Source organism: Aythya ferina (genome assembly GCF_964211825.1).
Source record: "Aythya ferina genome assembly, chromosome: 3".
Classification (NCBI taxonomy): Eukaryota; Metazoa; Chordata; class Aves; order Anseriformes; family Anatidae; genus Aythya; species Aythya ferina.
Genome location: NC_140298.1, coordinates 88364914 through 88391652, shown reverse-complemented (window position 1 = coordinate 88391652; position 26739 = coordinate 88364914). Strand labels below are relative to the sequence as shown.

General features: G+C 46.3%; 1 protein-coding gene and 3 long non-coding RNA genes across 18 annotated transcripts in view; 1 reads left to right on the top strand and 3 right to left on the bottom strand.

Annotated features, from left to right (window-relative positions):
* The window catches only part of LOC311434224, a 65122-nt gene extending 57734 nt beyond the window's left edge, over positions 1-7388 (bottom strand). For all 7 annotated transcript variants that reach the window (XR_014691325.1, XR_014691326.1, XR_014691327.1 and 4 more), the window contains exons 1-3: positions 7281-7388; positions 4127-4392; positions 551-655 (exon numbers count right to left, since the gene is read on the bottom strand). This is a non-coding gene — a long non-coding RNA (uncharacterized lncRNA). The remainder of the gene's footprint in view (positions 1-550; positions 656-4126; positions 4393-7280) is intronic.
* A 2358-nt stretch (positions 7389-9746) lies between these two features.
* LOC311434222 lies at positions 9747-18767 on the bottom strand. The gene is made up of 3 exons (XR_014691324.1): positions 18654-18767; positions 15299-15510; positions 9747-14690 (listed from the first exon to the last, which is right to left on the bottom strand). It is a non-coding gene; the product is annotated as an uncharacterized lncRNA (long non-coding RNA).
* LOC311434221 lies at positions 17056-23526 on the top strand. Its single transcript, XR_014691323.1, has 5 exons — positions 17056-17773; positions 17927-18814; positions 18931-19018; positions 19252-19446; positions 20882-23526. It is a non-coding gene; the product is annotated as an uncharacterized lncRNA (long non-coding RNA).
* The window catches only part of ASRGL1 (asparaginase and isoaspartyl peptidase 1), a 20752-nt gene continuing 16781 nt past the window's right edge, over positions 22769-26739 (bottom strand). For all 9 annotated transcript variants that reach the window (XM_084514241.1, XM_084514236.1, XM_084514237.1 and 6 more), the window contains one exon: positions 22769-24233. In XM_084514241.1, the coding sequence (XP_084370367.1) occupies positions 23998-24233 (236 nt within the window). In that variant the 3' untranslated portion in view covers positions 22769-23997. The remainder of the gene's footprint in view (positions 24234-26739) is intronic.

The window sequence follows — 26739 nt, the reverse complement described above, 5'->3', positions numbered from 1 at the left end:
AACAATTGTTTTCTTAACTTGTTTTGTAACATACACTTTCAAATTTGCCTGTCAAAACCCTCAGTTAAGATCATCATTAAATATGGGGGAAAAAAAAAAAAATCATTCTCCTCTTCCTGTCGCTGACAGCACAGGAAGATTAAGCACATATTACTTATATGAACTCAAGTTCACAGCTGTTATGATACAGCATGAGTATCTCCAACTGTTGCTGATGAATCTACTCCTTCCAACTGCATTTGAGCTCCCTGTGAAATGCCAAAAGAAGCAGGCTCCCCCTGCACTCAGCAATGAGGCAGCAGCAGTTGCAGACAAGCAGTCGAAATTATGCCCCAAATGAGACACAGAACATCCAAACGTTTGGAAAAGAGATGTCAAAACTGGAGTTTGGTAGACGTATGAACAAACATAGTGCATCTCCACAGATGCACTTCCTCAGCGTCTCCTCATTTTCAGCTCATCTAGGTGCATGAACACGACTGGGCATTACACATCTCGGAAAAACGCGCACCTTGGTAGAAGTATGTCAGGAGAAGGAACAAGAACTTACTTCTTGGACTCCAACTGATCCTGCTTCTGTTCCCCTGATACCCACAGATCTGGGGAGAACCACATTCTTCGGCTGCTGAAGGCTGCTCCTCAAATTTCCAGGAATCTGCATCACGCACATTAAGAGAAGTTATTGTAATTCCGCCAGTTCAGTAGTTCAGATCACAGAGTTCTCATTATTGAGACTGTCTGCAAGAAGTCAGATAGCTTTTAACAACCATTATTAAAACCATGTCCTTTTCAGGTGTAGTCATTTAAAACCTAGATTGTGTTTAAAGTGACGCATTACTCTTGAGTGCAGCTGTCTGTCAATTAGAAGAGATAAAGGTTAACTGCCTAGGTAGCGTAAGGATTCGGGAACTATACAGAAGAAGTTAAATTTCTCACCAGGGAGAGGCATAATAACTTCTCTATTTATTATTTCAAGAAATACACAGATAATATAGCCAACACCAACCACGCCATAAATCTGAGACTGAGCATCACTTCAGAGAAGCAAAATCCCCAGACTCCTCCTAGTTAAGTTGTTAACACGGGGAAAGAATTAATTCACTTGGTCATTTCTGGAGGAAAAGGGACATAGAGAATCCCTTTGCACACAGATGGATGTACACAAGACAGAACCAGATTATCAGGAGAATAACAAAGAGAGAAAGAATCAGAAAAGAAGAGCACAGAATACAATAAGGGGTACTAAAACAAATGAGTCTGTAGAAGGAAAAGGATACACACCTGACAGCTCTGAAATCTCAGTTACAAACATACAACGAACGTAAAGAACTGCAGTAAGTAGGGCTTGTTAACTGAAATGCGTATCATCAAAATCCTGCATTTATCGATTTGTGCCCCTTAGGCCTTTTGAAGGCACTCGAACCAGTTTTGTAGGTGGCCACATTAAATGAGCGTTCATAAATCCGCTTTGTCAATCAACCGGTTCCAGCAAGGAGTGAAGATGAAGCGGGGATATCAGCAACATTTATGTGTTGCTCCAAGATCTACGCTTCAGTGTCACCAGGGCATCTCTGTGACACCCCCAGACCTTAAGCACCGAGGTGCTAACGGGTAGCAGGGAAGGTGGAACAGGCTCACCTTCCCCTTCACCCCACCGGGCAGAAGCGAACAACTCCCAGGTTGCTCAGAGCATTAATCCACGTGCCGACAGAGAAGAGCGAGGTTACAGGGCCACGGCGGAGTAGGTGGCCAGCTGAAGCTATGCTAAGGCTGTGTCTCTGTATCAGTTTCAGTGAGGAGCACTAAGCTTGTGGTTTTCTATTTCAGAGGAATGCTACGCAGATATACAAAAAACAGCGTGCTGGGCCACCAGGAGAATAAAGAGAATGCGCTAGACAAGGAAACAGCCCCCAGCGGCAGTAACTCCTTCAGGTGAGCATTTGGGAGAAGCACTACCCAACAGCCTGCAATGTTTCCCAAGTTTAGCAAGCGCCTTTCACAAGATTTAACAGGGCAGCTGTAACGCAGCTTGTTCAGCCTCGCTGTCCCTATTCAAAGGAAAGGCCAGATGGCTGTGCAAGGGAGGTCCTGCAGAAGGCAAGGAACTCTTGCAGAGGTAGCAAGTCCGGCAGGGGACACCCCGTAGGAGCAAGGGGTCCCGTCAGAGAACCCCTCTTTTGGGGTGAATATACATTCGGGCCAACCAGAACAACCTTCAGACACAAAACTCTGCCCCAGCATCCCCCAAAACTTTTAAAACGAATATGAACAGGACAGAAGAGCAGGGAAGGCCTCTGTTCTCCTCTCCTCGCTACTGCTCTCGCACAGAGCTCGCACACAGCCAGGACATAAAGACTCCCAGCATAATTAGCACAATCATAACGTTTGCCCTTCATCTCCAGCACATCAAAATGAATACATCCTCTGCCCGCCAGGCTATTTTTACTCCATGTGCTACATAGTGAGCTGCACAAGCCCCACACTGCAGAAGAGCCTGCAAGGCTTCAGCTTACACATTTTTTTTTAACCTATGAAGTTGTGCAATGCTCCGACTGCTCTCCTCCTCCTGAAGGTACCTGAACATTACCAAAAATCTGTACTAGATGCAAGAGAACTTCTGGATAGTAAATTAAGCAACACATACACTAAAAATATGCAGAAAGGAACCTTGTCAACATCACCACGTGCTACAGTAATTTAGAAAATGATTATTCATAGCACCATGCAAGTAAAACAAAAATAACATTTAAGGAACAAAATTAGAGTTTATGCGCAGCAAAGACATTAAACCTTTGCAGATCAGGTGCAACAAACCTACTCAAAACCTACTTCATTTGTTTTCAACAGCTTCCCCTGGGTATGTACAAGCACGAGGGAACATAATGAGGCTGCGCATCACCTTCAAGGCAGTGAAACACTTGTTCCCACAGCTGGTAATTAAATTCTCCAACCTATTGGACAATAAGCTGGCGTCACGCTGGCAGGGTCACAAACCTGGAATTCTGTTACCGTCACACTCCCAGACTCCTCTCAAACCTGTGCTCTCCTCAGTGTGAGAAGTCTTTTCTTCCCAGCTTTCCAGAAGCAGGAGACAAACCAGACTAACATGCACGTTGAAGAAAATGCCCACCAAGTTAAGACGACAAACAATTCAGCCACACCAAGAGACGAGAGGGCATTAGGCTGACCACTTAAGGCTGTGGACAGGGTTTACAGCACAAACATCCTAGTTAAGGGCCTGTGCAAGGAGCAAACTGCTCAGGGAAACACCCCACAAAAATCAGCACTGCCACGCAGACTAGGAAGGAAGGAAAAAGCAAGGTGACCCCCAGCTTGGAAGGAACGGGGTGGGCAGGAAGAGGGCACACAGAGAAGAAACACCACCACCAGCTTGAGGCACTGAGAGCTTGAACCCTTCCCTCTGCCCCTCTCCAAAACTTCCAGGCCAAATCACAAACTACTACTCCAAATGTTAGCCCTACACAGCCTTCCACAGATGCAAACAAGCGGTTAAGCTGTGTCTCGCTTTTTTATCAGCAGAAATAATTGCCTACAAGTCATAGAAATAGACACGGAAAAGCGGTCAGGAGGACACCTACAAAAAGCTTTCTTAACCAGAAACTTTTCTGATGTTTGTTAGCGCAGAAAATCCCCAGTGAATAAATATAGCTTTGTTGTCAGCTAAAAATCAGAGCTATTAGAAGAGATCTTGGCAGCTCCAAGAAAAGGTCTGTCGCTTAGACTCTGAGAAAGTTTATAATCAACTTTCCACAAAAGCTTTAATTTCGCATGCGTGTCATTGAAGGAAAACACTGAGGCAAGAACAGACTTTTTTTTTTTTCCCTCCAAATGTATTAATAACTAATCCCCTCCGGATTATGCAAAGCATGTCACATTAGGATGGCTTGGGCTCACCTTGACCAGCAAGTATGTTAAAATGCAACTAAACCCGCCTACACTGGCACTCGAACTCGTGCTTCTTTTACATTTCAAATGCTACAGGGGAAAGGCATCTCTTGGACTAAGGCTGATCAAGGCCACACAACGGAATTGTTTTGCATGATATGAAGTGTTAGAGGCAAAAAACAGTATTAGAAAAAAGCGTAAAAACTTATTTTCTACACACCTGAAAACAAGAGGATGGGGAACTCGTCTTTGCCCATTATCTCCGCGCCACGTGCGTGGCATGGCAGGTGCTGCTGTTACCAAAGGTACATTCGTGCACTCCAAGTCCTTGGCGCGGGGGGGTCACGTGCGAGGTGCTGGATGAACGAGCAGGAGCCGAGCAGGAGCTCTTCCCGTTGCTGTTCATTTATGGCCCGCCGTTACATTCCTTTCGTGCAATGCCATAATCTCCAGTGAATGACTTCACGTTACCCTCCTCGGAGTAATCTAGGAATGCAGATAAAAAGAACATCAACCTCACCTCCAGGAGACTCTCCCTCTTAACCCTCAAGGGTTTTAGGTGCCTGATAGAGTTTTAGATAGGAGCAAAGCTTCAAACGTGCCTGCTTGGCTGCCGTGTAACCCTGTAGGTGCCCGCTGCCCTCGGAGCACACAGCCTGCTGCCAGCGGGTGCATGCAGCAGCGCCGAAGCCCTCACAACATCTGCCAGAAACGCCCAACCCGTGCCCAAATCTCCTGCCACTCCTCAGCTGCCGAAACGCAGAAACGTGCTGCTGCAAAGCGCGGCTCCCAGCTCTGGCCTTCACCCCAGCAGTAAAACCAGGAGGTTGGGAACGGGCTGGCTGCACCAGAAAGGTTTCTGCACGACACAAACACCAGGACGAGGAGCACCAGCGCGAGACTCCCCCTCCAGGGGCTGCCTTCAGCCACAAACCAGCTCCTGGTGTTTCAGTGCCCCAGCCAAACACATCGTCATGGCAGCCCCATGCCCTGTCCCATCTGCCAAGGACTCGCGTGCTCAAGGCCTGAAGCTACCTCAGGTCCTTCACCGCCTTCTCCCGTCAGCTCCATGCAGTCAGCCGGGCTGTTTATTTTCACTCAGCTTTCCACAGATTCACCAAAACTCACCACGTGTGTCACCTGCATCTATTGGCCTGCAGTAAACAGCACTCGACAGCAAGAAACAGGTCCCCTGCTGCTCCCGGGCCTGGCAGCTCCCCGCCACATCCATCCAGCACCAGGGCTGGGATTAGGATCGGGATTGAGATTAGGACTCCAGCCACCAGTGAAATGGCTTTGGGAACCACAGGAGGAGTGCTGTTGGGCCCCAAATTTGATGGTAAAGTTAATAATGAAGAGCAAGAGCTAGCAATTTGTTTTCAATCGTACCAGCAAAGAGCTAGTGCCCTGTAAGGAACCGTAGAAACTGCGTTACATTTAACTATTTTTTAGTCTTTTCCTCACTTTCTATGAAGAACAAGAAATTCAGCACAAGGGGTCTCAAAACATGAAAAACACCGCTGGTGATATTAAGGTCTGTGAGGAATCCACCCTTCAGAAAGCACACACAACAAAATTAACCTTGACTCGGGTCGATCCCACACATCATGCTCCAGTTTTTGGTGTGTCCAAGTCCCGGTTAGAACAACGTTAGGGACGTCAGGCACAAAGCAGGTGCTCCGCATGTTAACCCATTTACTACCTTTGACTCTGAGAGGCAAGGTGGTTTGGTTTTGCTGGTTTTGGTTGGCTTTCCTGTTTTTGTGTTGGTTTTCTTTTTTGGGGGGTGTAATTTTGGGCAGGGGGCTGTTACCCTCAGCAATCGACCCTTTCAAACTTCAGCCTCCACAGCAAAGTAGCTGGAGCTGAGCGGAGGCAGGCGGCGAAAAGAAGCGCGAGCCATTGTGTTTGGCCTCGCGGTAGGCACCGAAGTAACCTTCAAGGTTACCTTGCCCTATTTGAGGCCTCAGGAAGGAGAAAAACAGCGTTTCGGTCATGGAATTTCTTGTCTAACTGCAGGCCCCACCCTTCACAACAACTACTGACAGGAAAGCATTTTGATTCAAAACTCCGCGAGCAGCATCCAGCCAGAGGCGAAGGAAAACTTTTTTGTTGTTGTTGTTGCTGTTCATTTTCGGGAGAAGAAAAGGAACTCTTGCTCAATAAATCGCAATTATGGCGCGGGATTTATATGCCGGGCACGGCCGAGCGGCAGATCCGTCACCCCCAGCGCTGGGCGCTCTGGGGATGATTAACAGGGCGAACTCGCAAAGGTCAATTAAATGTCAACACGTTTTAAAGAGAGATCCTGCCGACGGCCGGGCGCCCGCCAAAACCCGTGTGCGGCTGGGGCAGAGAGATGACAACTCATTAATGCTTTTTGGAGGAAATGGGGGTTATTATTCGGGTTATTTGGGGCTGCCTCTCAGCTGCTGCGTTAGCCGGGGGTGCTGCTCGCCCCTCTGCCCTGGGCAGCACCAGGAGGAGCGTGGGGAGGCTGCAGGGCTCCCAGCTCGCTGTGTGAGCAGCAGGAGAGGCTTTGGGAGCTGCGATGGAGCTGCCCGGATGTAAAACGCGGCCGGGGGGGTCGCAGCGAGGCTCGGGCCGGCAGCGGGGGGGGTCGGGGGCAGCTCCGCAGCCGCACGGGGCAGGGGAAGCCCGGCACGGGGAGGGGAGGGGAGGGGGGGGGCAGCCCGCTGCTGGGAGGCTTCGGGGGGAAATGTAAGGTTTTTTGGGGACAAAAATGAAGTGGTAATGATAAAAAGGGATAGGGGGGTGAAGGGGGAGGGAAAAAAAGTGGGGGAAGAGGAAAAGAGGGGAAAAAAGGGGGAAAAGAGGGAAGGGGGAGAAAGTGGGGGGAGAAAAGGGGAAAGGGGGGAAGGGAGGGGAAAAAGGGGAAAGGAAAAAAAAAAGGGGCGAAGAGGGAAAAGGAAAAGAGGGGAAAGGGAAAAAAGGAAAGGGGGGGGAAAGAGGGGAAAAAGAAGAGGGGAAAAATGGGGAGAAAAAAGAAAAGCGGAAAGGGGATAAAGGGGGAAAGAAAAGGTGAAAAGGGGGAGGGAAAAAGGGGAAGAGAAAAAAGGGGAAAGGGGGTAGATAAAGAGAAAAAATGGGAGGAAAAAAAAAAGAAAAAGGGGGAAAAAAAAAGAAAAAAGGGAAAAAGGGGGAAAAGAAGAAAAAGGGGAAAAAAGGGGTTGAAAAGGGGGGGAGGTAATAACGGGGGGGATGAAAGAGGGGAAAAGAAAAGGGGGAAAAAAAAAAAGCGAGAAGCGGCACCCCCGCCGAGCCGCCCCGCGGCTCCCCTCAGCCCCGCCGGCGGCCGCCCCCCGCCGCGCCCGCACCTGCAGCCCCTCGGCGCGCCCCTCGCCGCCCCTTACCGCCTCCGAGCCCAACTTTTCCCCACTCCGAGCAAAACTTGCGGCGCAGCCGCGCTCCCCGCCGCCTCGCGGGGGGCCGGCTGCCGGCCGCGGAGGCGGAGCCGGGCCGGGCTTTGTCCGCCCCCCCCCTCCCCGAGCCGGGCCGGGCCGGGCCGGGCCGCGCTGCTCCTCCCCCTCCCCGCCCCTCCCTCCCCCCGCCATCTTCTTTGTTCCCCCCCCCCGCCCCGGCCGCAGGTGACCGCCCCCCCCCCTCAGCTTGCAGCCGGAGGGGATTCCGCGCCGCTCCGCCAATGAGCGCAGGGGAAAGGGGCGGCCCCGGCCAATGAGGCGGCGCGGAGAGGAGAGAGGCCCGCGGGGACAGCCAATGGGGAGGGGCGGCCCCGCCTCCCCCCCGCCCGCGGCTGCCTGAGGGGGAGGCAGCGGCGGAGCCCTCAGACCCGACACGGCCCGGTAGGGCCGTGTCGGGTCTGAGGGTTACGCCGCTGCCCCCGGCGTCACCCCGCTGCTAATAAACTGTTACCTCCTTCCTAATAAAGTCACCAAATTCACTCACCCTGCCCCTGTCCCAGCTCCATGCCGTCCCCTCGTGTCCTGTCGCTGTCCCCAGAGAGCAGAGCTCAGCGCCTGCCCCTCCGCTCCCCTCGTGAGGCAGCCGCAGGCCGCCATGAGGCCTCCCCTCAGCCTCCCCTCGCACACCGTCCCGTCTCCAGACCCGTCCGCACCTCCACAGCCCTCCTTGGGACACCCTCTAATAGTGATGAAATCAACCCTGTGAAAGCCACAACCGTGCAGTCCCATTGCCTTTCCCATGACCATATCATAGGGATAATCCACAAATAAACTCCACTATTCCCGCCCAGTAAGTCATAACTCAGCACCCAAGCACTGGATGTATTTGTCCTTTAACCTCATAACATACAACCTTGTTGCTTGTAGCTTAAACTTTCTTCAAATTACTCCAGTCTTCAAGTTCAGACATTTTTTTTTCAGGCTCTCCTGATCCTCCCTTCTCCAGACCATGCCTCCCAGCTGTGTCACTGGGAAGTTTCACCAGTATGCTCTGACATCCAGCGCCAAGGTCATGGATGAAAATGTTCAGCTTTAGGTCTGTCAAATGCCTGATCTTCTGGAGCTTCCTGCAGTGAGGGAACACTCCCTCTGTGAAATGACCTTCAGCCAGTTTCTTGTTGCATTTCATCGCACTTTCCACTTACTTCCACCTGTTTAATTATGATTTCCTTATAAATTTGCTCTAAATCCTTACTGACTAGCAGTGGCAGACTGCTGGGCTGCAATTGCTTCCTGCTGTGCTTGACCACCAGCTGTGAGAAGGCACTGGTGGGCAGCCCGTGCTGGCTTCCCCCCACCTTTGAAGAACATCTTATGTGACTCCTGCCCTCTGGTGAAGATTGCCATAGTAAGAGTCTCGTACTATAAATGTAAGAATAACAGCAGCTAACACCAGCAAACGTGCTATATGCTACATCTGGGGGCCACGGGAGAGTCATCAGTATAAGAATTCATGACCGTAGATTTGGCTGAACTTGGATTTCCTCCCATACAGGGCATGGAGATCCTTCCTTCCCACCCTTTTCACCAAAGAGCCGAGTATTATTGCACGCACACATGGGGTCAAGCATCCTCTCCTGTGTGGCTCAAAACACAGCCTTAGCTTAGATTTTGTTGTTGGTACTGCTACATTTGTGTTTCTCAGTTGAGAAATTGATGACTTGTTGAGCAGCCTTGCTACCTTTCTGATGCCTAGGCCTTTCAGCACAGAGGTTCAAGCATTATTACTGTTTGTAAGACTTGTGTTTCTGCCATAGCTCGGCACAAATCCAGGAACAGCGCCTAGGTCCTAACCCCAACAACCCACAGCTCAAACTGGACGGGGTGAAACCTAGCATTTATACGTGGGATAGTTACACAAGGATTCAGCTGAAACTCAGCAGCACAGCAAAACAAAAATGCTGGTTCTGCTCAGATGCATTGTCCCTCCTGCAATAGGCTTTCCCAGCTTCCCGATACAAGGGTAAAATAAGGTGTCCACAGGTCACCACAGACACACAGGTGACTTGCGGCGGCTTTATGAGCTGCCGCTGACTGAGCAGTGGTATTTGGCTGGGTTCCTGCTCATAAACTGCTTCAAACATGAGAACAACATTTCGTAAGCCGCTTGCGCTGGGGAGGAGGTTTGTGTTAGCATTTCATCTCGCCGTTGCTGTGGCTCAGAGCAGGGCTGGGCACCACTGCTCTCCGCAGGCTTTAGCACCCAGCTGGATCGATGAGAAGGCCAGGTGAGCCCAACCTCGCTGGCCTTGGACGAGCCGAACGTTACTGTTGTACACTTAAAACATCTCAGTAAACACACGAGATTCAATTAGGTATTTAAGTTGTGTGGGGTTATATTTACTACATGTTTTCAGTCACATTTTATAGCTGCAATTTCTCTGAAGGAAAGCTATTACAATCTGCCAAAGGACAAGCCCTCTGAGTGAGGAAAAAAAAGTGTCTACTTTGTTACGGGCATGATTCTCACAAATGCAGTAGTCAATGGTGTCCTTGTAGTGATTAATAGAGAAGCCATTCAGAGTCCTCGGGGGTAGGGGGTGTATTTTTTTTTTTTTTAATTACCAAGATAACTTCCTCATCCAATCCATTGCTCAAAGACATAACAACCGTGCTTTACTCATTCTCGTTACTGTAAGTGAGATGAAGAAGTGTTGATATATTCTCCCTGGAGGTCACCAGAAATACAAACAAGGTTGTGGACCTAATGTATACACACAGCCTGGTGGATAAAGTCGGGGGTTTATTGTACTGTAAAGGAAGCCGAACAGAAGGGAAGAGGATTAAATTAGACATTTGGAAGTAAGAGTTACCTGCCCTGCACGGCAGCTGATCTGCGGCATAGCTGCTGTGTGGGAGGCTGGGAAGAAGAAGCAGCACAGGCATTTATTGTATTTTTTAATGAAGGACAAACACATTGCAACATTAAGGGTAAAACCATTGATAATCATGTTGCCCCTTTTGATCCAAAGTCACAAAATGTGGCCTCACGGCTTATTTCCATCAGAAAGCCAAGGGTAGAGTTGGGAATGTCGCTGACAGAGCTCTGCTTCCTTGTAGAAGATTATACCTGCTGCAATATTTATTCCCAGCTTTCTCCCAGTCTGTTTTTGACCGGAAAGTGTCCTCAAGTTTCCCTCAGCATTTTCCACCCTTCCCTTGCAGCTGTGACTGCTCGTCTCTGCCCGATGCTCTGCTGCTGAGCTGCATGGCCTCTACAGCCCGAGCTTGTGGGGGAAACTGGTGTAACACCACTGCTCCTACCCCAGAAGTGAACGTGTGTGCTGAAAGAGTCACACAGCTAGATGCTCCTCCGAGCAGCACACTTCAGCGACACAAAATGATTTTCTGCCCAGTCCAGCTTTCAGTGCAGCTCCCGTCTCTCAGTCTGATGATGTCTAGGGAGGAACTGACGTGGGTTGGCCGCTGGATACATCCGCAATGAACCTGCTCAGTGCATCAGACTAGGGCTGGGCAGTTATGCCATTTCATTCCTGATGGAAACAATAGTTCAGAAAAAGAAATAAAACCAACACTCTTCCAAATTTCATTTTCTTCTCCATTTAAACAACGTCTTTTCATCTGCAGGAGATGTAATATGAATACCTAATATTTGGGTGAGAGGGGTTAGGTCTTTGCCCTCCACTATCGTCCTCAGTTCTGTGTGTCTTTGAAAGCACAACAGGCAGCTTTTTCAAGTGGCCGAGCTGGTAAACAGCAGCAAATGTCCAGTTCCACAATTTTATCATGCTCACCGTGAGTTACCATCAGGGAGCAGTATACTATGCCTCGTATAGCCTTCAGATAAGAAATAATCAGAGTAACAGGGTTGTTGTCTTGCATTTTCATCTCTCTGGCGTTCAAAGCAAAATTAAAACAACTTAGAAGATACTACTACACTTCAGAAGTGATTTTTAAACTTCAGGTCTCAACTATAAAAACATTCCTCTTGATGTATCTGACAAGATTCTAGTTAGTGCCTCGGGGGATGCCCATAATATCCCCTCTCTCTGTATATAATATCTTCTCTCTCTGTAATTATTAATGCCGTGGTCTCTTCTCTCTCTGTAATTATTAATACCATGGTTTAACTCCATCCAACATTGTAAAAGAAGTATATGCTAACAAAAAAGGCCAAAGCTCCCTAACAAACTGGCTAGATACGACGTAGTGGCTGTGGAGGCATGTGCCTGCTCCCCCTGTTTAGCTTGCTTGGGCAGTGCAGTGATCAGAAGATCTTCACGTGTGGAACCAAACTTGAGGTCTGCTCAATTTTACATCGATGTTTTCAACTAGTGGACATTTGGGGGGAAAAAAATAACAAATTGGGCTCACTTCTGCTCCCGTGGACTCCCCTGCTGCTTGAGTTGTGGGTCTGTTCCGTCAGATACCAGGCTGTCAAGAGCTTGTTCCTAGCCCAAAAAGTCAATGATCTAAACTGCAGAGGGGTGAGGACAGCTGGGCAATGGACACGGATTAGGGAAAGAATACAGGAACATTGAGGCTGCTAGGACTGAAATAAGCAGGAGCCACCATCCATCAGCTGTCTAGCTGCTGACACTTGTTTTATCCTGCGCACACTTCCCCTTCTCTCTGTTCTGCATAATGAGAGATCCAGGCTCTGGTGCATCCAGGAAGGATGATAATACTACATTTTCCCATTTGAGGACAGAACATTATGAAAACAATTGTTCTTTTTCTAGGACTCGATAGGAAGTATGCCAATAGGATATATCAGCAGGGACGTCCCACCACTCTGCTCCAAATGAAAGTTCAATTCTCAAATGGCAATTTTCTGCTTCCGCCTCAACTTAAATTTTAGTGTTTATGTAGAGGGTGATTAAGTTTTCTCAGACATCCTTTCACACATTTTCTTTCATTTGTTTTCCTTCTATTTTTCTCCAAGAAGCAGATCCAGGCTTGCAAAGCAGACGGAGAGCCTCCTAACTAGGATGACTGGGGACCACAGGGTGAACTGCAGCACATGTTCAGCACTCTCTCTGGATAAAGGTTTGGTGACTTACATCTCTGAATGTTGATAGGAGCTGAGCTCACCCAGAATAACAAGAAAAAAATGTGTCCTGGGATAGCTGGTGTGCTATGGACTAAGAGACTGCTCTCAATTCCAGAGAAATGCTGCAGTTAAAAAATCTAAAAATAAATCTAAAATCTAAAAATAAATCTAAAATCGAAAAATAAAAGATCGTGACCAGTTCTCAAAAGATGCAGAAGCTCTGTATGTTTTCAGGCCAGGTTATCAAACCATTTGCAATTCCTATTTTAAACAACAAAAAACTTAGTGAGCAGATGTATACACAGATACAGGTCTGGCAGTTCCAGTAGCTGTGTTTGCCTCACAGTAGGTGTTAAAGCTCTTTTTTTTCTCCTAACCTGGCACCTCTGGAGCAGGGTAAAGACTTTTCCAGTAGTTGTTTTGAACTGTGTTCCACCATTGTCTGATAGCATCGTTAGCTGAAACCTTAGCCATGAAGTCAAAGTGAAGCCAGGCATGAGGAAAACCTTTAGTTCTGAAGGCCAACAATAAGGGCAACATGACTTTGGGTCGTTGTTTAAAGAACAAAGGGCTTGGCTTGGCCACTCTCGTGCCAGAGGAGATCGCGACCTTGTGCTACTAATGCAAGAGCGTTATCGTGGGGTTAAGAGGACCAGCAGCAGGCCAGGTGAGGCTCTCCCCCTTAAGTTGCCATGCCAAAGGCAACAGGACATTTTAGTTAATACCATGTAGTGTTAGTAAAGAGCGAGAAAGTCTAGTACACAAAGGCAAAAAAATTAGATTTTAACTAAAAATATTGCTAGTAAATGTCTCTGAAGACACAGACAGAAATTCTCCTGCAATGAGATCTTACATATTTATTTAAATGCAAAAAGTTGCATGTGTAATATTGCAAGAGAACAGTGAAAGCCTATAGCTCTTTGCACTTTTTACCAGGAATAGATCAGAAACTAGTAAAAATATAATTTCCTAAATAATTGAAATTTGGAGTAGAGGCAGGTGCTGAAACAAAAGAAGGGAGAACATGAAATATGGTATCGAAAGGAACTGGGATATACTCTTTTTTTTTTGGCCAGTCATCAACGTGTTTAATTTTGCCTAGCTGAGACGCGGGTTGTGTACAGGGACAGCCCTGGGAATGGGTGCAGGAAGATCAGCCTGGGAAGTTGCCCTTTCTTTGCCATGCACTTTCCTCACCTGTGTAATTTTCTCATATGTGCTGTGCATGAGCTCTTAAGGATCAGGGCCATCTCTATGTTGGGGAGGTGTCATCGAACATCACACAGCACAAACTGATAGCTCTGTTTTGCAATGCAGGCTGCTCAGCTCACACTTATTTATCAAACAAGTTTCATAAAGCTTCCCCTCCCTAGCTGAATGTTGGGGACAAGAAAGCAAAGTAATGAGTCCACAGCTTTTGCCCTTTCCTGAGTGTTTTTTCAAGGACTAAATGTCTTTTTTTTTTTTTCTTTTCCCAAAAGATGTTTCCAAGCTTCAGACTTTCCATGCTGTTCACTAAAACATTTTTACAGTAAATGCAGCACGAGGAGCGAACAAGTAACACCACAATAATCTATTGCATTATTACTTTCGTAATATTAAATCGCTGAGCATGTCATTCGTGTTTAGCATATTATTTTCTACAGTACATTGCCAGTAAAAGTAGGCAGCAACATTTTTCTTACAGTTTAGCTGGTGGAATGTAATTAAAGATTGTATCATGTGGTGACAAAAAAAAGAGTTGAATTAGAGACCACAACTGTAATTCTTACATTTCATAACATGCGAGCACTTGATTTTATGGCTTTCTTCCAGTGTAGCTTTTACAAGTCATTCTCTTTAAAAACTGGGGGAGAAAAACCCCAAATCATCACTGTGTTATTTGTATGATATTGGCACAGGGGCTGAAACCTGTAGGTTCCCTATAGAAACCACAGCTACTTGAAGGAGAGTGCGTTTGCTTATAGCTAAACCTTGTTCTCCGTAGGTGGACCAGCACAAAAGGGGGTCTGCTTCGTGGGTTTCAAAGGTTGTGGCAGCTGCATAGGGTTTAGGAAGCTTGGTTATCACTCCAGGACTGGCCCCACTGTGTTCCAGGAGAGGCAGGTGTTCTTCCCAGAGACTGCCCACAGGATGGATCGAAGCAAAGGAAGAGTGAACTAGAAACAGGAACAAAACTGCCTCGCAGAGTGATGAACACCAAGAACAAGTGAACCAAAGATACGAGATCCATATCCAGCTTACACCTGTAGAGCTGGTAACGAACCAGTTTTTCAGGTCTCTGTAGGAGCAGTGGCAGAGATTCTGAATTTCTGTGCGTCCTTCAGCTGTCCACAAGAGAAAATACGCTGTATGGGCAACTGCGTGTTTTCAGGTTAATCATTAGAAAAGGTCTGGAGCACTCTGCTGCTTCCCTGCCTGGGTGCTTTTTACTTTAGCCAGCCTGCTAGGAATCTGCTGGCTCTCAGGCACTAAAGGATCCTGAGATGCACAGAGGCAAGGCTGTGTGTCTGTGCTGGGAGGAAGGGTGCAACCAGTGCTGTGCCTCTGCTCAGCCCCTTGTCCCCACATCCCACCCGCATCTCCACTTCCCACCCTTGGCGCTGCATCCCATCCTCCTTCGTGGCCACTGGAGGGTCCTTTTTGCTGGGGTTTCACCTGGAGCAGCTCGTCCAGATCCAGAGCAATCTGCTTGATTATAATTACGTTCATAGTCACTTCAGAGTAGGTTTCAAAAGTGCACTAAGCACAGTGGTGTTGGAATAGCTGGGTGATTTCTGTGGCACATAGTGCTGCCACAGCTTGCATGCTCATCTCCTACGTCCCAGAGTTTTGTCAAAAGGCACTCATCAAAAAGTGAAGCCTAAAAGCCTCATAGTACACAGATTTTTTTTTATTTATTATTTTTTTTATCATCAACCGAATAATTTAATACCTGTGTTTACTCAGCAGGGTTGTGAATGGGCGGCTGTGGAAGCAACTCACGATGACAGGCTCTGAGCGCCAGGCAGTGCTGCCTGTGTCGGGTCAGCGCTCTCCTCAGTGCCTGGGACAAACGTCGCATTCACCGGCGGATCTTTCAGCAGCAGGACAGCATGGTGAAAGGCAGCCCTGTCAAAATGACTCTGCTGCCACAGAATCTGAAATCTGATTTATTAATTAAATTGTATCAGCAAGTGCTCTGGTGGTTGAAATATGCCCCTGTTCAGTGAGAAAAAAGAACATGACAGAAATGTTTACAGGATGCCTCAACCCCAAATTTCCTGTAAAGGACACAGCTTGTTATTTTTCAAAATACACTGGATATATTTTCTTTACATCTTGGTTTATTTTGATGCATGGGAATGATTGTAAAACTGAAACATGTAAGAACGATGGGGAAAAAAAATGGACTACACAGGAGGAGCTTGCATATCCTGTGAATGTTATCCGTCCTATGGAAGGACAGGTTGGAAGACATTTGGCCAGCTTTTCCCCCAGAGGAACACATACTTAGAAATAATCTTCACTTAAACACTTGTCAAGTCATTTTTTGATGGTATTTATGACACACGAAGAGAAATAAAGCCCCCAGCGGCCCTGTCCCCTCGTGCTGGTGCCATTGCCCTCGGAGGGGCCTGTGCGCAGCCCCTGGCTGCCTGTCCTCTGCTGGAGGGCTTTTCCTGGGCTGCTCCTCCACTTTTGTGCCACCCATTAAGCCTTCTGCTGACAGGATGCCCACCTCTGATGGCTATCGTGTGGCTCACAGTGTGGTGCAGGCCCTGATGGCTGCTCCACACGGGGAGCACAGCCCCAGGCCTTCAGATCACCGTTCCCGGTGCTGGGCGAACACCTAGAACCCAGAAAGCCTCCCTGCAATTGTTCCACGCGGTTTTGTCTGGTTTTTATTTCCCTCTCCTTGTTTCTGGTCATGCCTGCCTTTCAGCTTTGAGGGCGTAATGAGAAGTCAGCGTGAACGCCACCCCTGCTGCCTCCCGCCCACCTGAGGGCAGAGCACCAGCACCCTTCCCCAAACGTCCTCTCGACAGCCCTCCACCAGAAACCACAGGAGTATCACCCAGCGACCGTGTGGGACTTCCACACCCCGCTGGACACGAACGCTTGGCTAGACGATAAGCCGGGCCTTGGTGGAGCTGGCACAAAGCACCGATGCGCCAGACCCTGGGGGAGCAGATGGCTTGCCTGTTTGCTTCCAAACATTGAGGCTCCAAATCCGTGCCACATCCCTGCCCCAGATTCGCATCAGCTGAACTGCCTCCCGTCAGATTGCTTCTCCTGCCTGGCGGGATGGCTCCAAACCCTGATATCCACATTTTATAGCTCATTTCGAAAATAAAAATAAAAACAGGCCTTCTAGAGTTCAAGACTTTGTCCCTTAGCTAGAAAAATGGGGCTAATAGTTCCCTGCCTCGCTAGAGGCCAGCCTTAAGTTTAGTAGCTGCTTTTAGAAAATACTTGGGATTTTTTGGGCAGAGGGCTTTGTGTTGGTGCTTCTGGCTATCGCTGCTGTCCCTAGGGATGAGGAACGTCTGCGCCAGGCAGGGTAAGAATAGCAACAGGGGACTGATACCGTGCTCGCGTGCAGGATGGGCGAGGTGAATGCCATCTCCCTTTTGTCTGCCTTCACAAATCAACCCCCTCTCTTTCTTTCTTCAGATTTTCATAAGGAGTGGCGTTTTTCACCATACGGGAAACGGGTGAAGTATCTCGAGTGATTGGTCCTACATCCAGGGAGTTCCAGCTCTTAAAACCAACCGGTAAGAGTTTTCAGGCCATCGTTTCCTCTCAACAGAAAGGATTTGGGATTTTATGCATAACAAACGTTTCGGTCCACGTTGGCCTGAAAACTGCCGAGCAATTTTCTATATATTTGTTTCTATGGCTTTAGACAATTTTCATTTCAGGAAAAAAAAACCTGCATAGTACACACGGACAGACAAAATGCCTAGTGGAGAACAGCTCATGCAAAAACATAATTTTACCTCAATAAAAGGTAAGATAACTCGGCTGCTTGGCAGTGCAGGAACACTGTGGGTGCCTGGAATTCGCTTCTATTGTCCCTTATCTGAATTGCTTTGAAAAAGGTCACATGAGGAGGAAAGGAAGTTTTGACTTTCACATGCCTGTTATTGCTAAGGAAACCACTTCCTTGGTATTCACATATTCAGCATGTCTCCAGTTTTGGCTCCCTGACAAATGACATCGTGCTACTGCATCAAGTAACAAAGAAGGGTGGAGAATGCTGTTAGATAACTCGACGTGTTTTAAACACCAGTACAGCTTTTGTAGGGATGCCAAGCTTCAAGTACACTCCAAAAGAGCAAGCGGGGGCCTTTTTTAGCTGCAAATGAGATACCTGGAGTTCAGGAGGACAGAACAAAGATTCTGGTCTGCATCTAACCAAGCTCAGGTATTTGTGAGGTTTATTGGGTTTGTAGCTTTGGCAATGTTCTCACACCACTGTAGGTATTTGGAGAGCAGTTCTGTAACAGAAAAATACCTGAATTATTGCCTTTGCAGAATTTATTCTAGCTTTCAGATATATCCTTACATTTTTTTTAAGCTTTCAGATATCAGAAACTGAGCATCTGAAGATAACATCTGGTAATTTCATTAAGAGATTTGTATTTGAACCTTGGGTCCGTGGGACTTTTCCCATTTTTCTGACTTCCACGTCAAGCAAGGGAACAGCAGGAGCGACAAGCTTCAGTTGGTTAGGACTGAGAACCTCCACCAATGTTTATTTTTTAAGAGGAATGAAGCAAATTTTCTTTGAAGTAACATATTTGCAGATCTCGATCTGACAAGAAGGAAATACATCATGATTAGGCTGATTTCTGCTTTACGAGGAAAAGAAGTCTAGTGTGCTTCAGGCTAGAAGCGACTTTCACTGTAAATATACAACAGTTGCTGAGATTACTGGGAACAAGCATGAAGCACACACAAATCAAAGGAATTGAACAGCTAAAGCCCTGCTCAATTTACTGAGAGGCTACTATGCTTCTGGTATGTCAAGATCTATTTGTCTAAACGTTATCGGTAAAAACAACATAATGTAGTGAACTGAGCCTGGGACTGCGGAGGCCAGAAATCAATATCCTGATCTTGGCCCTGCCTCAGATGCACGCGGTGGCCCCAGAGTAGCTGTTTAATCTCCCTGCGTGCTCACCAGAGATAAAGCAGCTCAAACACAATGAACTATCTCCTCCACCGAAGAGTTGCGCAGAGCAGCTCACAGCTTCCGTGTACTTCTCCGAAGACGTGAATTGTTACAGAAATATTATCCTTACCTGCAAGACTTCTCCACGTTTGTCTCCAGGAAAATGTAAGCCGTGTGTCTTTGGAGATGAAATTTCAGGTCCGTTCTCCACCAGAAGACCTCGCTCCAACCTCATGGAGATTCCAGACGCAGCCTGGTGGCAGCACAGAAGCCACCTGGCTATCTGCCACGGTAATGGCCTTGTTTTATTTTTTTCCTTCTTAAACATGTTAAAACTGAATTATTTAAGAAATGGTTCAGCTTTTTTTCCTCAGAGAACATCCTCATTTTCATTCTGTCGGTGGCAGGAATAGAGGCTACCTCCTCAGAAGTTACTGGCTTAATGCAGAAGTAATGGAGAGAAGCACCTATACCTATGGCCTCTTTATTTGGGAGGTAAGACTATGTTTTAAAATACTTAAAATCATGCTAGATTTCATGTTCCACTGGCTTTTCATCATTTCTGACTGATCAGCTCACTAGGGCCTTAGCTAAGCCACACTCACTGCCAAGGATCTCAGAGGGGATACCTGAGGTGAGACAGAAGACTCTTCTTGTGGTTTTACTCAGGAATTTTTACCAGTCTTGTTTGTTTTTAAACCAAACACAAATTATCTTCTGCAATACAGGACAGGAGAGAAGTATTGGCTGTATCCCTCCTCTGTGAAGCAAACAAGTTTCAGCTATGGAGGACACGAGAGCACCCGTGACCCAGGAAACCGCACAGTTTTCCAGCCCAAAGGAGAGGAAGTTTCTTAATTATTCTAGAAACTGCTTCTGAGGGGGCATTTGGGAATTGCTGAGAAAAAGCAAGTGCTAGAACGGTAAGGTCTGTATTTACTGTGTGTATTAGCTTGGCACTCGTTAGTACCTGTGGAAATTAGTGGTGGCTCTGGGTTTTGTCTCCCTTCCTAGCCAGCCCTGGTGGCTCTGCTGCCGCAGGCCATGGCCAACAATTACCCAGACCTGCAGAAGGGTGTGCGTTACCACCAGGAAAGCCTGGAAACACTCAGGGGGGTGAACGGGGGTGATGCTGTGAGGGCAGCCGGGTTGCTAAGCGCAGGGGCAGCTATGCAGGGCAGGGCAGAGCCACGCAGCCCAGAAGCAGCTGAGCATTCAGCAAGCTGCACGCTGCCGTGCGTTTCCATAGCTTGGGCTGGAGCAAAGCCCTAGCAGGGAAGGGTCAAAAGTGCAGCGCCGGAGGGTTGAGCCCGGGCCGCCTGCGCCCTAACCGGCGACATCCCCGGCTGAAAAGGACTTAACGGAGGAGCTGCAAGGGGTACAGATGTGCCCCCAATAACCCGAGAGCAGGGAGCGTGTTGGAAAGGAAAATGAGATTCCCCTCGCTCTTGGTTTACACCTCTAAAACCAAGCGAGTCTTCGCTCACCCTTATCTGCGTGATCTCAGATTCCTTTCCGTGACTCATTTGACACCTACTTATTTCCCAGCATACGCATTTAACTGTTTCCCTTGCCATCCTTTTGCTCTGACAGTGCCTGAGATCAGCATCCTGCTTTCCCCCATTCCTTCCCATGCCACACTCTCTGTCCTTACCTTCCCCCTCTCATTAGGGAAGGCCTTTTGAATGCTCAGAGATGCTGGCTGTGGACAGGCCAGCCCATGTCTGATTTCACTTCCTCTAGTGCAATCACGGACCTCAGTGACTGCACTTTTAATTTAGACTGACGTAACCAAGATTGAAATCTGTCCCACAGCAAATATTTATCGGAGCATATCAAAGAAAAAGCCTACTAAAAGAGGAACAAGCAAAACAGCGAGTGCCACTAAACTTTGCCAAGATAGATTTCAAAGTCAGTGAAAACCACCCCAGAGACAGCTAAAACATAGGACAAAGTAGCACAGTGAAAAAAAATAAAAGCGTATTTCCAAGCAGTGACGCCCCACATCTCCCAGAGAACATTTTTTACTTGCTTGTAACTAGCAAAGATTGAGACGAAAGGCCTGCACAGAACTAGCACCGCAGGAGTAAGGACGATGCTCGCTGCTCGGCCGCCTCAGTTAACAGCTTCGCCTTGGTACGTGCACCAGTCGCTGCTACCTGCTCAGCTCAGGAGCCCTTTCTGCGGAGCATTAAGGAAAAAAAAAAAGAACATACACAACTGGCTTTCTGAAGGGTGTAAAATAACGGGACGCCACACTTTAATTAGATAATTAAAACTCTGTTGCTGTTTTGCTACATGCCAAGGACACTCAGTTTCTTGGCAACAGACCTCTAATTTTCCTCCTTTGATATCCAGGTCACAGCCGTTTGAATTAGAGGCTCGTTTCCAGCAGCAGTGCACGACAACGGCACACAGCTTCCCGTCCTGGTGCAAGTATTTATTCCCCTGAAGTTCAGTGGCTTTCGACTCTATCAGCTTGTATCTGCAATTACAAAAACTGTTAAAGCCCCTACAAAGAGGAATATCAATAGTCACAAAGGCAAGGGGACACCTTTCACGTGGAAAAGCATATTCGAAAATGAGTTTCTGATGAAAATGAAATTGAAAACAGTTTCATCCTCACCTCTCCAGTTTCTTCAAAAGTTATCCCTAAATATTGTTATTGTCCCACCTTCTTATGGGGAAGGGGAGAACTGTCCTAGAAGAGTCTAGTCTGTCTGCTGGACAGATTTCATGGGGAAACTGCATATATTTCGGGTGAGCTGTGCCTCAGGCAGCCAGCTGGAAGAAAAGCCCCCAGCCCTGGAGCGCTGCATAAGCTGCCAGCGCTCGGGCTGTGGAGCAAACTCCAGGCAGGCTAAGGATGATCAAACGTCCCCAATCCATGTGCAAGGGACACCTCCTCATTCCTACCCGTGCTTCAGCAGGAAAGGCGTAAGAGCACACGCGTATTTTTGACAAACAGATGCTTTTTCACAACACGGGAGTACAGAGCACGCTCCCAAGGAGCTGGTAAGAGAACAAATCACACAGAGCAGATGGCAGTCCCACTGCTTAATGCACTGTTGGAAGGTGCCCAGCTAGCCTGGTGATGAGTGATACAAGAACCTATATAGAACAACACTCTTTGTTAAGTGCCAGCTATTTATTACATTATATTCCTGAGAACAGCTGAGGTGAATTAACCACAGTAACCATACACTGCTCCGACAGCCCTGCAGTATCTGTGCTGCTGCCGCGGCTGATGGCACCTCCTGGGCAGATGTGAACTCCTTCAAAGCTAACCCTAAGCCAACTGTCCGGGTTCATGTGCTGCCAAACCCCAACAAACCGCTCCGCAGGTGCGTTACCCTGTGCTTGCTGCTACACCAACAGCCACCGGGGTTTTGGACAACTTGGAGCTTGCCCAGAGCAGGCTGCATCCACTCCGACGGCATAACAAACCGCAGCTTGACGATGCTGCACCAGCTGCTGTGCTATTTAGTGGGGCAAGCATGCGTCTCCACAGCTACTTCGAGTAAAGGAACAGTGGCCATGCTCTCTGATCTGCTCAAAAGCAGGTATAACACAAGGTTTTTGTATTCTTCTCTTTGTAAAGCCAACATCCACGCCTCCATATTATCATTTAGCTCTAAACACATCCAAGTTCCATTCTTCTTCATTAAAAAGTCATTAAGCAATTTCATCAAACACTGCTGCAAAGTGAGATGTGCTAGGACTCACAAATTACGTTTATTGTCTGTCCTAAACTTAATCTGGTTCTGGGGACAGGTGAGGTAAACAAAGTAGAAGCCTGACCACAAAATCTGGATTACCTTGATACTCTGGCAACGAAGCTAAGACAACACCACTTTCTTCCGGAGAACAGCCTGTCCCTGTAAGACTGGTATCCCACACACAAAAACAGAAACATTATTTTTTGCTCAGGCTATTTCCCTCTGATGATGAGCACATCTTAAACACTTCTATTGTTTCATAACCAGCTAGTGATTAGGTAGCAGCCATCTTCTGCATTATTTCCCGTGGAACAAGGTACGTGAGTACTCCATGGCTGTTTTGCAGAAGACGTCTGCCCCTGAACTACCACTGCTCACGTCCGCTCACCTGCAACATCTAATAAAACGAGGATTAATGTAGAAGGGGGGTCAGAGAGTCTTGGCAACCTCACCGTTCTGTATGAGCCAACTCAATAACATGGCTTATTGTAGTTGGGATACAGGTATGAGCAGTTTCCAAACCTAATTTAAGATTTTTGCTATGTTTATTTGAGTTATCTTACAAAGGGAACATTCCACAGTATGCTGGCATGCCATACATACACATTTGGTTTCAAAGGAAACCAAAGACATGACATCAGCTAAAATCCATAGAATTATTACAGTTTCAACACAAAAACAATCTAGTTAAGTCATAAAACGTGGGGAAAATTAAATATTTTTGCATTGTTTTAATTAAAAAGAGCAAAATCTTAATGAAGAAACTGTACTGGAAAGAGGCAATGCAGAACGTCAATTCTTTTTTAAAAAGACATTTTCTCCAGAAAATGGTTGACTTCACAGAAGAAACTTGTTACAAGAGGCAGTTTTATTTGTTACAGTGCAACTTTTATCACTTGATTATAGATCATCATTTTCCAGTAAATCTTCATTTCTCTTATTTGGACATATAAGGCGCTCATCACCTTGTATTTGCTTAGCAAAGACTGCTGCTTTATTTGTATTTATAGGAATCACGACCTTTGTTATTACCATTCCACATATTAAGGCTGTAATATATTCTTCCTGTTAACTATCCACATCTACATCAAAATATTGGAGCCTACTTTGTTGCATTCTCTGATTTTTAGTTTTAGGCCTGATGCTGATGAATAGAATAAAATAAGACTCCTTAGAAAGTGTCACAGTTCCCAACTCTGGAGAAAAGCTATTTACTTAACTTCATTATTTTCTCCCCAGCGTTACCTCAAGCCTGTGACAGTGAGTTAGTCTTACCTCTTTACTGCTGCTTGACGATTTTTCCCTGACAGTAAGCGCTTTGTTATTATGGGATGGCTGCTCAAGAGACATAGAGAGCCATGTCACTTTCAAAATTCAATTCTTAGTTAATAAGTATTTATTTCTTAAATAATCTCAGAAGCAGTGTCTGACAACAAGGGTGGGAAGGAGTTCCTCTGATCCTGAAACTTAGGCTCCCTTTAAGGTAGAATTGAGGCATGCTGACCAAGAAGCCCACAACCCTCTACTTACTGACTGTTCTCTTTCACATTTAGACAAGGAGGATCTCCTGACTGTGCGCAGGTATCAGTAAGCACTACACACACATATCCATGACAACTACGTCCACGTTTCATTTTGATGAATGCCTGTGGAACAATCAAAAGAGCGCAGATCTCAAAAGAAAGATTGAATTGTCATTGTCCTCCAACAGAAACAGGAATTCTTCATTCTTCCTTAGTCAATGATTCTTCATTCTCAGAATCCCTCACTTCCAGATGCAAGTGCTTCATCAATAGATTTTGTGTGCTTCTCCCCAGCATAAATCCCATAATGTAGCTCGTCATCCTTTACAGTAGCCCAGGACATCTGCTTGGTGGAGAACCTTGCTGCCCACTCTCCTGAATTGCTAACAACAATAACACCTCCCAGGCCCCCAACTCGAGTCTTCATGTAGTCTAACGCAGTGTCAGCAGCCATCTCTGGTGACATTCCTGAAAAGGAGAACAAGATAACTTCCCAATACCTGTCTTGAAATAAATTCTAAAATTCCCTTCAAGTTTCACACCCTCCCAGTTGGAGCCAGCCAAATCTAATGCCTCCTTCAGCTAAACTGGCAAGAAACTTCCACTGTGGTAAAGGAACTGGTTTATAGGAAGGTGCTGGACAGCTGCAAATAGCTGCTATGGTATGGTTCTGCTGCAAAGACAGGGTTTGAATAGCTTCAGATTACACTTCACTTTTAGTGTTTGATACAGACTAATTCGTCAACTCTATGGTCAAGACGTAACATTTCTTATGCCATCATCTGAAGGGAGAAAGGCTGATCTGCACGCTTGCTGTCAAACACCTCCCATAAGCTAGGTCTGAGGCATTTACAATTTGAAAAGAAAAAAAAACACACATTAAAACAATCAAAAATGTCAGTCAGCATCTGTGTTCTACGTCTACTGGCCACACTGTAGCCCAAAGCATGTACTTCACATTTCTGTAATCAAAATCTGCAGCAAAAACAGAGACTGGCGTTGCTCTGAACTTCTGAAAGTATCAGGCAAGATTAAGATGAAATGTACTTGATGTCAGAAAGCACCAGCACAGCGACTTTATCTTTTCATTACACTTAATTCATATTAATGGCAATACTTTAGACATAGATCTGTGTTACTGTGTACATTATACACACAAGCCTGTAAGAGCTGCGGAATATTTGCTCGCTGCAAGTCTGCATACACAATTGGTAACGTTATGCAGCTTATGATGCGGAATACAAAATGACCTTCACGTCTTCCCTGCAAAATTTGAGTTAAACAAAACCAGCAGAATCAGAATTATTCACAGCACTGGTGACTGACAGGATCAAGCCCCATTCTGTGTCATTATGGGCGATGCTGGGACTATTCAAGTCAGTGGCACTGACTTCAAAGGGTCAGTATTTCACTGTTTGATTTTTCATCAAGACAACAGCTGCCGCCGTAAGGCGGAGACTCCAGCAGCCATCAGGACTGGCAAAGCACTTCACTCATAAAATAAGAAAATAAATGTTGTAGCAGTGGTCCCAAAAGAAGGTATTTACTGCGTGAATTACTGAACAGCTGAACAGAATTATGGAAGAGCTCTGAAGTTATTTTTAAATATGCAACTTCAGTTGACCGTTCAAGGACTCAAAAAGTTATGATAACTTGGGAGATTATTTTCAGCGCCTTCATGGAAACGTTATAAAAGGAAAAAAAAAAGGCCTATTGCTGACGTGTTTTCCTGGCAACTCTGTTATACTTCTGGGCAGCATGAATGAAGGTAGAGCAAGCGCTGGCAGCAGGGTGAACCAGTGCAAACTAATTACTCCTTTTAAGCATGCACACACGTGGATTGAGTTGTTTTTTTTAATTTGTCTCGTTTGCACGGTGCATCACGAGCCAGACAGTTACTATCAATGCAGAGGTTTTGCAATGCAGTTAACTTCAATCAAGAGAAGAAACTGGTTTCTGTGGTTTAGAGTAAATAGAGCTTAGAAAGCCATTCACAAATTGAATGGCAAGGGATGTAACATGGAGAGAAAGGGGAGACTGCGATGTGTTAGAGCTTTGGGAAGTAACCCGTAGGTTGTATTTTATGCTGAAACTATAACATGACCCAGGAGATTTACAGAGAAATGCATCCATTGTATATGCAACCAGCTCTATAAAGCATAATAAAAACACTCTCAGCTGTTAAATCTCTCTCTACTTATTGTTTCTCTCACAAAAATGTAAATTGGAAGTTCTGCAACTATTTCCAGTTCGTCTGGTCTCGAAGCTGGTTACAGCGTGCTGCCCCACAGCCATGGCTTTCTAAAAATACTGCTGATATCTATATTGATGGTTCTTCAATCGCATGCAATGCAAGTATGTTGTCTGGCAATGTTCACAGGCTGTAATATAATCAAGGGGTTACATGGCAGGCTAGATCATGAAGGTAAAGCTCTGCGGGGTCATCCCACAGGCAGATTGTGTTACAGTCACAGAAGACATACTGTGTCAGCTGTTTGCCACATACCCGCCCCGTCAGTTTAGTAGATTTTCCAAAACAAAATGAAAACGTAAATCATAGTTAAAACGTCTTAAAAGCATTTCTGTTGCTATAATCAGTTGTTAAAACAAAGGCTATTACAGCTTACTAGAAAGGTGATATTCCAAGCTTTCTGATTTCAGTTCTGATTTTATTTTAGCTTTAACTCTCCCCTGTTGATTCCTTAAAAATATCTTGTCTTTGTTTTTTACTTTGTTCAAAACATTTTAGTGTAAAACAGAGAAATAAATATTTAAAAAGCTTCAGTTAAACATTACAATGTAGACAATAATATATTTTAATATGCATTCATCTAAAAGTGATTAAACATCGAGTAGCACAGATATTTCTGCCCACTTGTGGCTATGCTATACTCTAGTACTTTGTTTTGTTTCTTCTAAAGAGAGGTAACCCATCCACACGTGCCTGGGAGCAGCTCCTTTGACAGCTGTTCTG